The sequence below is a fragment of the Apaloderma vittatum genome, unplaced genomic scaffold, assembly GCF_000703405.1.
Source record: "Apaloderma vittatum isolate BGI_N311 unplaced genomic scaffold, ASM70340v1 scaffold32533, whole genome shotgun sequence".
NCBI lineage: Eukaryota > Metazoa > Chordata > Aves > Trogoniformes > Trogonidae > Apaloderma > Apaloderma vittatum.
In genome coordinates this window covers 62939-74697 of record NW_009710440.1, presented here as the reverse complement: position 1 = coordinate 74697, position 11759 = coordinate 62939, and the positions used below count along the sequence as shown (strand labels likewise).

General features: G+C 38.2%; 1 protein-coding gene across 1 annotated transcript in view; it reads left to right on the top strand.

The window, feature by feature from the left end:
• Positions 1-4061: 4061 nt before the first annotated feature.
• The window catches only part of MAP3K15 (mitogen-activated protein kinase kinase kinase 15), a 57930-nt gene continuing 50232 nt past the window's right edge, over positions 4062-11759 (top strand). The window contains exons 1-2 of the mRNA XM_009867297.1: positions 4062-4184; positions 7584-7607. Of these exons, the coding sequence (XP_009865599.1) occupies positions 4062-4184; positions 7584-7607 (147 nt within the window). The remainder of the gene's footprint in view (positions 4185-7583; positions 7608-11759) is intronic.

Sequence of the window (11759 nt, the reverse complement as noted above, 5' to 3'; positions counted from 1 at the left end):
GCTAGCAATGCCATAAATCTTACAGGAATCACATGAAGACTTGTAATGTGCTTAGATCATTGAATTATATGATGCTTTCAGGTGCATTAACCTGTGTAATAACATTTTTTCCTGTTGAGTTATTTATTAATCCCATAGTCTCCTGTTTTACCACAAGTAATGACCTCTAATTTTCGTTTCAGATGTCGCAGTTATTTATTTCTTCCTCTGTCTGGTCTCTTAAGACATGCTTGTGTTAAAATATGTAGACTGTAGTATAAGAAATTATTTATGTGCCATCTGCTGTAACAATGCAGAGACCTAATCAAGATTGTACTTGTAATATTGATGAATTTCCTTAAAGCACTAAAAATATATACAGATAGCACAGTTGTTTTACAGTAGAAATGAAAGCTTAGACAAATGAACTGCAATCAGATATTTAACAAAGTAAGATCAATTTTTGGGTTCATGATAAAGAACTGTTTTCAGAATGAATCCACCTTACACACAGATATGAGAGAACAATAAGATCTCTTATACTTAAGAAAAAATGAGGAAGGACACATTTTTATGGGTGTGTTCTTTTGAATTTGTGTTGCTGTGCAGAAGCAAAGCAATGAACTTAAATGTTCTTTTCCAGCATGTTCCAGAATTGGTCATGTGCAACACTAAGCACATCCCCACCCCTCCATCCTCTAGTGGATGCATTGTTAAGATCTGTGTTCTTCACTTGGAAGCCTTAATGTCCTTACAGGTGGGCTGTACCATCCCCTGCTCTCTTTCCTTCTGAACATAGGAAACCATCGGTCTTTCAAACCTATGTGAAAAGTTTCAATATTGAGTATCATGATCTAGTTGAGAGGCGTCCCTGCCCATGACAGGGAGGTTGGACTAGATGATCTCTAAGGTCCCTTCCAGCCTAGGCCATTCTGTGATTATTGCATATAATTCCTCATTCGTTAAAAGATTTGCTCAAAGCTGACAGTAGCTCTTGCTTCACCCTTGTCTATAATGGAGGAGACTGAACCCAAATTTGGATGGGTGAGCCCAGAAGTATGTTTGGCTGAACAGGCTTTCCCGGTATGGAGGATGAGAGTTGAGGATGAAGCATGATTGACCTATGTTTCTATTAATTAATCAAACTTTGCAAAGCAAATACTAGTGTTTTAATATTTAAGTATCACAGGAAGTTTAAGGGAATTCTTCCCTCTTTCTTATAAGCGATACTGAATATATGGTTGAAGTACAAGGCCCCATGTCTGGATTTAAAAAACTATAGATGAAAGATATCTGTGGTGTCACATTAGCATTTCTTATTGTGTGGTTTACAGAACTCCCTACCACAAGGAGAGAGGTATAGCCCTGAAAATATTAGTATTGGGGAGTGTGCTTAGACTCAGTGATCAGTGACGCTGAACGCTGTATTCTTAGCACCTTAGGCACTGGGTATGTCTTAGGGATCTTCTTCTTTAATAAGCATTCATTGCTGGTCTTCTGTTCTCCACCTGAATTTGCATTCATTTCCTGGACCCACTGAACTCAGGCTGCATTGCATTAGCACATTAGTAAAACTGATTCGTAAGAAGATCTCCTTCCTCCCTGCTCCAAGCCTGCTGCTGTTCCTGCTGGAAGGGGAACTTGGAGTGCTCCTAGGGAATGCAGCTTCTCATCACTGCTCTAGTTCACAGCCACTAGCACTTCTGATGCTCTGCCTCTGTCTGCTGTCATTTGCTTCTATGTCATCCCTTGATTCCCATGAACAGACTGGATCCATTCAATTATCTTCCTGGGGCTTTTTATTCACTTGCTTGCATGTTTTGTGATACTATCTTATCTCTCCTAGTCTTCAATGTGTGTTTTTTATTATTTATTTTTACCTTAGTCACACCTGTGTTCATGAGATGTGAATAAACAAGAAAAATTAATTCTCATAAATCTTTTATCAGTATGAATGAAGACCTATGTGATGAATAATTACTCTTTTTAATGCAGATGCTTACTTCTGTTCTTATGTGCATTTAATGTGTTTCTAGTACTAACACTGTTAACTAGCAGCAGTCAACAGAAGACAAATTTCAGTTCTAGATTACTACATGACAGTGACCTGTGTATAGCCTTGTTTCAATAAATGCTGTTACGAATCATTGCCCACATTGTATTGTAAAATGGGATATCTCTGTGCTACATGAACACATTGTCTAAATTCTCTTACCAGGGTGGTGGTTTTGATTTCACAGCACTCTGGTCCCACAAAAACAGCTTACACAACCATTGAAAACAGTTCAAACTCTTAGACTTAATTCATTTTTCCTAGACAGTATTTGATTCTAAGTCTGCTTGTTGGTTTGTCTGAGCTTTTGTTTTATAGATAATTTATATTTCAAAAATGATTTTATTATAGTGGAGTATCCTGAATTTGGATGTGTTTATGGAGCTGGGGTTTACTGCTTCAAGCCAGCTCAGCTTCTGTGACCCTGGAGCATGCAGTATAGTAAGAAGTATATCCATGCTCTAGAGAGCTGGCTAAACAGGAGATAGAAGGATCATCAGTAGATGGTGCAGGATTTGAGATTCCACAGGAATAAGGGGATTTTCTCACATCATGATTTTGCGTTGGGGTTTGGTTTTTTTTAGGGGGAAGTGGCTGTGTTTGTGTTTTTGTGTTTTTTTTTTTTTTTTTGTTTGGGATGTTTTGGGTTTATTTGTTTTTGCTCTTGAATGGTTATGTTTTAGTCTTGAGACAGGTGATTGTCTTTGGGCTCAAAATGTTCCTTGTGCTTTAACAAGGAGTCTGTTAGTAACCTAAGGGATTGGCTGACCCCAGCATGATGTGTTAGCAGAGCCTAATGGAATTGTACAGGAGTGTATATTCATTTCAGGCTTTTCCAAGAACTTGCGTGCTAAGTGTGGGGGGTTGATTCTTGTGATGTGTAACCTTGGTAAAGTCCAGGTAAATGGACTTGCCTGTAGATATGTTGTTTACTAGTAGCTCACCCTTCTCTGCCAGACAACTGTCTGTTACCCCTTCAGAGATCTAGGATTTACTGCCCAGTTACACTGAGTCTCTGGAATCTGTTTTGAACCTCAGACTACTCTATGGTTTCAGTGCCAAGGCTCCAGTCTTTATGAACACTTTGGATTTAGGTTCATCTGTGTATCCCATAGTGGTGAAAACAGCCAGACGTATAGATACAGACCTTTAAAATGCTTTAAAGCAAAATTTGCTTGGTAACGTAGAGGATGTAAAGACCTCACCATTAACTGTACTCTTCCATAGTTTCCTCTTCTCTATGTATTGGCCTTTAGGCTTATATGAGAATGGGGCATTCAGAATCTTACATGAAAGAATCTTATATGAAATGGGGAATTCAGAATCTTTTTTGTATCTCATCTGTTCTGCATAATATGGGATATTTGTCTTTAGCTCTCCAACATCTTCCACTGACATAATTTTTTTTTACTTCTCTTTCTAACTGAAATACTACCCAAGAGCAGTAGAAGTCTTTTTCTGGCTACTTGTGATTGAATCCCCTCATTCCTGCACCTTGCCGCCTTGAACATCTTCCCTGTAGCTTTTAAGAGTCAACTTTCACAGTGATTTTTTTTTTTCTACTGTTTAGGAATTTCCTGTTCTCTAAACCTCAGCCTCTTACCATAAACTTGGTCTTGCATTTTTCCCTAATTTTCTATTACATTATTGTTCTTAAAGGTTCCACTTGAAGGTTTAGACCCTTACATCCTATTAGGAGTTCAGGCTGTTAGGAATTCAGAGAGGAAATGCAGAACTGCTGTTTCACCTGAGATATTCCTGATGCAGGGACCTCAAAGCCTCCAACAGATTTCATAAGTAATGCCTTCCAGTTGCCATAACACTGTGAGAATTTCTTGAGTAGGTTCTTATCTCTAAATGAATGGTTAAATTTACTTGCACTTGTTAGAATATATTGATTTGGTCTGTCCAAATGTATGTACAATTTCAGGATTTATTTTAAATCTTGTGTAAAAATAAAATTGATTTTAAGATTTATTTTTTTTTAGTACTGTCCTCCTTTCTCATTTCAGATGTTGCAGTTGTGGACATGAGTGATATTTCTAAGCAACCATCACTGTTCTATCACCTGGGTGTGCGTGAAAGTTTTGACATGGCTAATAATGTTATACTCTACCATGACACCGATGCTGACACTGCTCAGTCTCTCAAAGTAAGGTTTTCATTTCAAAATCTGTTTCATTTCAGAAATGTATTTGAATACCTGGTCCTGCAATTGTCTGTGTTTTTCTGAAACTTCCATTGAATGTTATTTCCTGATAGTTACATAACAAAATTATACTAAGAAAAACAACTGCTAGGAAAAACAGTAACAATTAGAACAGTATAAATTATTTTTTATAAAAAAAGGTCCATAGTATGGTACTGATTTTGCTTCAGAAGGTTAGACTTGGAAGTGAAAGTGCAATTCTGAATTTTTCTTTCCTTTCTCTTTTGAGTACCTGTAAAAAGACAGGGGTTTTTTTTTCCTATAATAATGACAGATGAACAAAGACTGTATTGCCACCTAATCCTACTATTGAAGCACTTCTGTCAGGTGAGATTTGTATCTCCAGGGTGCTGAGTAGTACAAGGATCTCCGTTTTATTGCTGTTTCAAGGTAAAAAAGACCAAATCTTTTTATAGACCTGTTGTTCTTTTTTGTAGTGGGATAACATGCTATACATTTAAGTCTTAAAATTGCATTTCTGGATGCAAGTCATATTGTGGATGTTTTTGTCTTTCTTAATGCAGGTTCTCTTTGGTTTAGATCACATTTCAACTTTTATTCTGTGTATCGTCACCTACTGCTGATTTTAACATTATCTGTTTTCTTTCTATCTTCACTGAGAGCAGTGTTCTTCATGCTTTGTGTTTTTTTTTCCTTATTTTGAGTTATTGCCCCTTACTTCTTTATATTTTTTACACCACCAGTGTCCAAAAATCCTTTCTGGAATTCTCCAGCCTCGCTTGATCCTATAAGAATATTAAGTTTAGTCTTAATTTTGCATGAGTCTGCTTCTGTTTTCCCAGAAAAGCTCTGTTCTGTCACACCTTCTCTTTCCTGCTCTCAGTGTCACAGATTTTAATCCGATGTGTCTAGTGTCACATACTTCTTTTCTTCGGTTGGTGGTCTGCAGAAAGATTCACGTTCAGAATTGGAACCTCTCACGCTATTTGCTCAAAGAGGTTATCCATACAGATACGTGCTAAGGCATACTTGTGTACCCTCCATTCTTCTCGCTAATCTGAGTGGCAGGCCTACAACCTTTCATCCTGCATTGGTAATACAGCTGGCTGCAAAGAGATCTTGCATTTTTATTTTTTATTAACACATTTTTACCTTTCTTTTATGCTGTCACTCTGGCGTGCTGATCCTCTTGGTTCTCCCAAGGATGTGCCAGAGTTTGGGAAGCACAGTCTAATCATCTTCTATTTGTCTCTACTCAGTTAAGACCTCTGTGCATGGCTCTGATTTATGCATTTTGTGCCAAACATATATGCAAGCACCTACTCCATAATTGGAGTGCTGAATGACCTCCAGGGCTACATCCATCCATAGGCTGAAACTTCAGATTGATTATTCCCAGAACTTGCAAGTCTTTCCACTGTCAGCTCTGAGGTTTTTTGTTTGTTGGTTAGTTGGTTTTTTTTCCTTTGTTTGTTTGTTTGATTAGTTTTTAGAGAATGTAAAACTTAAGGTCAAGTCCGGGGACCTGGGAACACTGGTGCATCACTGGGTCACTTAAGGCTAGAAAGCTATTATCTGTCTTCATCTCTCTTTTGCTAGGATATCTGTTAGTGCCACATATCTCTTCCTCGTCTCCCAGTTGTTTGCATAACCTCCATGGCCTATGTAGGCCCCAAGCATATTTTACTATGGGATCAGAAGCCTTGGTGGAAGTTGCTGCAAGCATTTAGAAGAGATCTTCTGGATCAAATGTTAGAGTAATTTAAGCAGAGCAGTGGGGAGTGGTTCAGTGCTACCCTGATGTGCTTGATACGTTTTCTGCAATTGAGCCGCAGTTCACTGTTGGATGATGTTCAAATATGCTAATACACCTTTCTTAGGAATACTTCGGAAGGTAGCCAGAGACCTATAGATAGGTAGGTTGGTGTTCATGACACATTTCATGGCTTAGATGCTGGATAGTTCTCAGAAGAGTTGATTTCTCCCTGCTGTGAAAGATCTTTATCTGCAGTAGATAAAGCTCTCCTGGAGACACTTGCTTAGCTACGTAAACATAAGAATTTTCAGATATGTGGTATTTCGGATGTCTAAGCCTTCCATCACTTTTGTTACGAGATAATTTATTTGGCTCAAACAGTTTAAGTTAATAATAATTTTGTTTCAATTTTGGTACCTTAATGTGTGCTTTTGACCATCTACTCTTGTTTCTTTATTCTCAAGTTTATGACGGATTTGGTCAGTTTTGTTTTTTGACCCCTTCCTTTCAGGAATTTGTTACTTAACCCAGATCTAGGCTGCTGTGTGTGCCTCTGAAGAGTGGCTAGCCTAAGTGTTATGAAGGCAGTACTCATGACTGCTCTTACTTCTACCAGGAAGATCTGTGAACTTCAGGCAGCCTGACTTTATATACGGTATTTCCATTCTGAAATTATCCCAAGAGTTGTCTCTTCAGTTCCCCAATGATCTTTCCAGGACAACCTAGTTCCAAGCATGTAAAAAAATATATAATCCAGATTTGAAGAGAGTCATATTTGCAGAGCTAAACCTCTTTAGATGGTCCCTGGTATTTTGTCTGTTGTTGAGGAAAAGGGTGCATGGGCATAATCATTTCCATACAGTGGATGTCCAAGTGGATTTCAGGCTGTCACATATGAAGTTGCTCAAGCAGAATCATCTTAGACTGTCAGAGCACACAGAATTAAGTTATATCAATAACTTTGATTAGAAACAAGTCTATATCTAACATTTGTAGCATGACTTACCTGGAGATCTCTTTAGTTTCACCAAGCGATGTTCACTGGACATGTAAGCCATCACTAGAAGGAGGAGGAGGTTACTTACCAGCAACTGGAAATCTTTGAGGTTTGGTTTACAAGCCCATTAGTTTATCATCTGCCTCATAGTTTCAATATCTCTCTTTAGATTTTGAGGTGAGAAGAATTAGGATGTAGGAAGAGTGTGTTGGTCTGTGCCTATGCAGGTGGAAAAGGGGTCTAGGTATCTTAAGGATGCTCTTTCAGAGAAAAAAAAATCTCCAGCTTTGAGGGATTTTGTCTCACAAATGCCTGGAATGTGACTGGGTATGCCCAGCCTGAGAAACTCCTGTTAGCAGTAAGTACAACTTTCTTCATCGTGTGAGCACTGCTTTACATAAGTTTGGGTTTTAATCATTAATTTTTTCCTAGCCTGGAATACTAAGACTTTTCTTGATGCCGTTCTGTCCTTTTACTTTGAATTTGCTGCAGCAGGAAATACGGATTATGTTGTGAAGATCATACCTGTATGTGTGTGCATATATATATACCAGTTATTTTTATTGGAAATAATAATTCCCAGTAAAAATAAATAAACATTTTTATTCTCTCCTTTTTTTTCCCCCAGGATATGGTTTCTCAGAAAAACACAGTAAGTATTAAATCCACATTCATTTTAGAACACAAAATGAAGATATTAAATTTGAAGCAACTCTTAGAACCATATTTATGCTCCATATGACTGAAAGAAATCTGTTTTACCTATACACAGGTCAAAGTAGTGGAAATCTTGTTGATTTCCTTTCTGAAGTAAAGCTGGATGAAAAAACCCCACTTTTGTTTCAAAGTTCCTTTTTAAGTTCTAGAGAAGTACCAGTAGTTATATGTTATATATGTATATTGATAGATCAAAATCTAAAGTCAGAAATTCAAAGTCTCTTTCTCCTCTACCACTTTCACCCACTTCTGCAAGTGCATATGTATGTGTAATGCCTGACTAGTGCTTACTCTTGTATCTCAAACATCTTTGGCTACTGTATTTCCATCCGCTCCCTCACAAATCAAAGATTTACTTAGGAATGCAAAAGTTTACTTCCCACAGTAAAAGCATCCCACTCTGTTCATCACTTGCCAGGCCACACCTGGAATACTGTCTTCAGTTTTGATCCCTGCTGTACAAAAAAGATGTGTACAGGCTGGAGAGCATCCAGGGAAAGGCCACAAAGATGATTCAAGGACTGTGAAGCTGCTGCACGAGGAAAGGCTGAGAGAACGGGATTTGTTCAACCTTGAGAAAAGAAGGCTTAGGGGAGACCTTATCATCTTGTTCCAATATTTAAAGGGTGGCTACAGAGATGATGGTGACTCTGATTTTATGAGGAGTTACATGGAGAAGATGAGGGATAATGGGTACAAATTACTCCTGGTGAGGTTCTGGTTAGACACAAGAGGAAAACATTTTACAATGAGAGCAATCAGCCATTGGAATAATCTCCCCAGGGACGTGGTGGAGTCCCCAACATTGGACATCTTTAAGATTCGGTTGGACAATGTGCTGGACCGTTTATCTGGATTGTGCTTTTGCCATGAAAAGTTGAACCAGTTGATCCTTGAGGACCCTTCCAACCTGGTATTCTATGATTCGGTGATATTCTTACCCTTAAGTAAAAGTAAAACCAAACAAGTAAGTAAGCCTCTGAACCAAGACAATGGAATCATAAAATGGCTTAAGGTGGAAGGGACCTTAGAGATAATCTGATCCAACCTCCCTGCCATGGGCAGGTATGCCTCTCAACTAGATAAAATTTAGTGGTCATTTTAGGCTTATTGCAGTATGCCACAATATCTTTGACAGTCACATATTTTGTGACTATTTTCATTAAACACTCTACACTGTTATTTTGAGGACTATTGAAATTTCAAAAATCTTAAACTTTAATTTATTTCCTTTCTGTTTTCCCACATTCCCCATATAGTTTTATTTTCTTCTGAAGAATATGGAGCAGGAGTGAGTAAGATAATAAAATGTTCTTAGAGTTTGCTAATATTCAAAATAGAAGAGAGAATGCAGTAGTCACAGCAGTTTATTTTGAGCTGCTGTTTATACTTGTCTGCATTGCTGCATGAAGGCTAAAGATAGATCCCTGTGAGCACATGAGTAGACCCAGGTCATCTTCCTGTCTGTCCTGGTGATCTGTGAACTAGTTTTCTCTGTGAAGTGTTAACTGGGTTTACCAGTCTGTAGCTCTGTGAAGGAAGTCTTCAGAATGAAGCAGGTTTGCATCCATCAGCTGGTGGATGTCAGAATGTCACAAGCATGTGTTTTCCCCTCCAGAGCAAGAGAAGGAATTGCGACTGAGTCATTTGGTGGTAACTCCACAAATGGAGTAATGGCAAGGAGTGCAGTGGTGAGTTCAGCCTAGTATGGGCAGATTAGCAGCCTACAGTCTTTTTTTTTTTTTTCTTTTTGGCAATTCTTTCTCCCACTGAGGGAGGTATTTACCTTCACATGGAAGAGAAGAAAAGATAGGTCTGGTGATACGGTACCTACAGCAGGGCCTGGTATTAGGCCTGTAAACACCATGTGCTTCCCTATTGCATTCTTTTATCCGTTTATTTTTAGTCAGAAATTACAAAAGAACTCCTTAGCAAGCTAAATAGTCAGTAGGTTAAAACTCACGTTTTTCTAAATTGGAGGTGACTTCAAACAGATAATTGCTTTCCCTTCCTTTCAGATCCAATGAATTGTCATAACAGACATGCAGTTTGGCTCTGCCCCAATATGGTGCCCCTGCTTCATTGTGTGGTTAAATATTTTACAACCATATGGGCAATGTCTTGTTTGAAGTTAATTGCTAATGAGGGTTGCTATGCTAGTTAAGTAGGTACAGAATTGGCGTGTATGTACTGTGCCCAATCAGGTACAGAGTTACGTTAACATTTTAGTTTAAATGCTGAGTATTAGATAATTAGTTAATACCCGTGTATTAGGGTTTTGTGGTTTTCTTTCACTTTTCCTGATTGAAAAGTGTGTGTATGCCTCCGCTCTAGCTGTGGAATAGCTGGAGGAGTTTAAATGCACTCATTAGGGTCTGGAGACATGTTGAAAAGAAGACAATACTTCATCTCCTAAGCCTTCCTCCAACCCAGAGGTAGCCACAGGAGTTGCTGATTTTATCAAGTGAAGTCCTTTCTGGGTCTTATAAGCTGTGTGTCCACAAATCTGCGCCGTGTATAAGGGAAGAGGGACAACTGGCTACCAGACACAGCACACCAGTTTTCCAGTAGCATGAGTGAAACTTTCTGTGCTAGCTGCTGTAGCTCAGAGTTTTCTCTGAGCTTTCCCTTCCCTTGCTTTTGTTATTTATCCTACAAAATTCAAGTCATGTATAAAGGCACAAAAAAATCATAGCATAGAGCAGAGGTGGAGCCATGTTAAAGACACAGAAATTAACGTCTAGTGTGGCATCTGGGGTTACCTTCTTTTGTGTATTACAAGTAAGCTTGAAAGAAAATACATATTTTCCTTGTAAAGAAAACATTATTTTAATTCAGCATCAAGGAGAAGGCAAGAGCAAGGAAACTGGACATAAAGATGAAAAAATGCATAGAAAAAAGGTCAGCAGTTTGAGATTTGGCCTGAGTACAGCTGATCTAACAATGAAAATTATCCAGCAGCATGCTGTGGTCGTGTGAGTCGGAGAGATTTAATAGCTTAATGTCTGAAAACAGAGTTTAAAAGTAGGAGAACTTCCTTCCCTCCGCCATCCAGGGGTAAGATAAGATGAGGAATGTGATTCAGTTCTACTTGACTCCCCCAAACAAGCAGTTAAAATTCTATATTGATAATTTATTGCATAGCTGTGTGCCAAAGGAAAGAATTATAGGCTATGGGAGTACAGTTCTCAAGAAAAAAGTAGCCCTGGCTTGAAATTCATGGTCAAGATTTTGTGTCTCATCAGTTAGGTTTCCTTCTGTAGAGCTCCCCTGAGCTTTGAGGGACTATTTTCTGCTAATTGTACTGAGTGTGTATGCAAAGCTTCCTAGTTTGTCAAAATTATCATCGATAAAATAAACTGCAAATATGCAGTCTTGCAGAACAGTTTGTTACCTGTGTTGTTATGGAAAATTCAAGGTTTGAGAGCACAGTGCATACTATGGGACTGTAGGGTACAGGAAAATGGTCTTCTGCTTTGGAGTTTCTTTAGATGTTGCCTTACTCACTGGAGTAATGAAATTTCAAGGATTTTTGAAAGCAAAAAATGCTTAAAAATAGTCTTTCCCCTAACCAATATAAGAGGCTAAATCCATGGGGATATTGTTCTATTTTGATGTAACGTTTTGTTGCTATCCTTAGGTTTGGGTTTTTTTCATTAGGGAAATTTCCTCTGCCTCTGCAGAATCTAAGGAATTGTGCATAAAAAAAAGTCCAAGACTGAGTGAGGAAAAGAGTGCACAATGGCTTTTTAAACTGCTGCAGTCAGGAAGGAAAATGTACAGTCCTTCTGACAATAGTTATAGCACTGGTTGCACATATTTTGAGATACATACTTTGATCCATTCAGTTTGTTTGAATGTGGCATTGAAAACAAAAACTAGAATTTCCCACTCTGAAAAAAATATTTTGCCAAGTACAGAATATAAGAAGAAAGACTTAATTTTTCTTTCGTCAGTGATATGCCGGAAGAAATTTGAATAACCTTGTTAAATCCTTTTGGGGAAGGTATTTAAAGGAAAGTAAGCTGGCTATTAAAGCAAAAGGTTTATTATAGTATACTTAGGCCTGTGGGCCAGATGAAGGTTG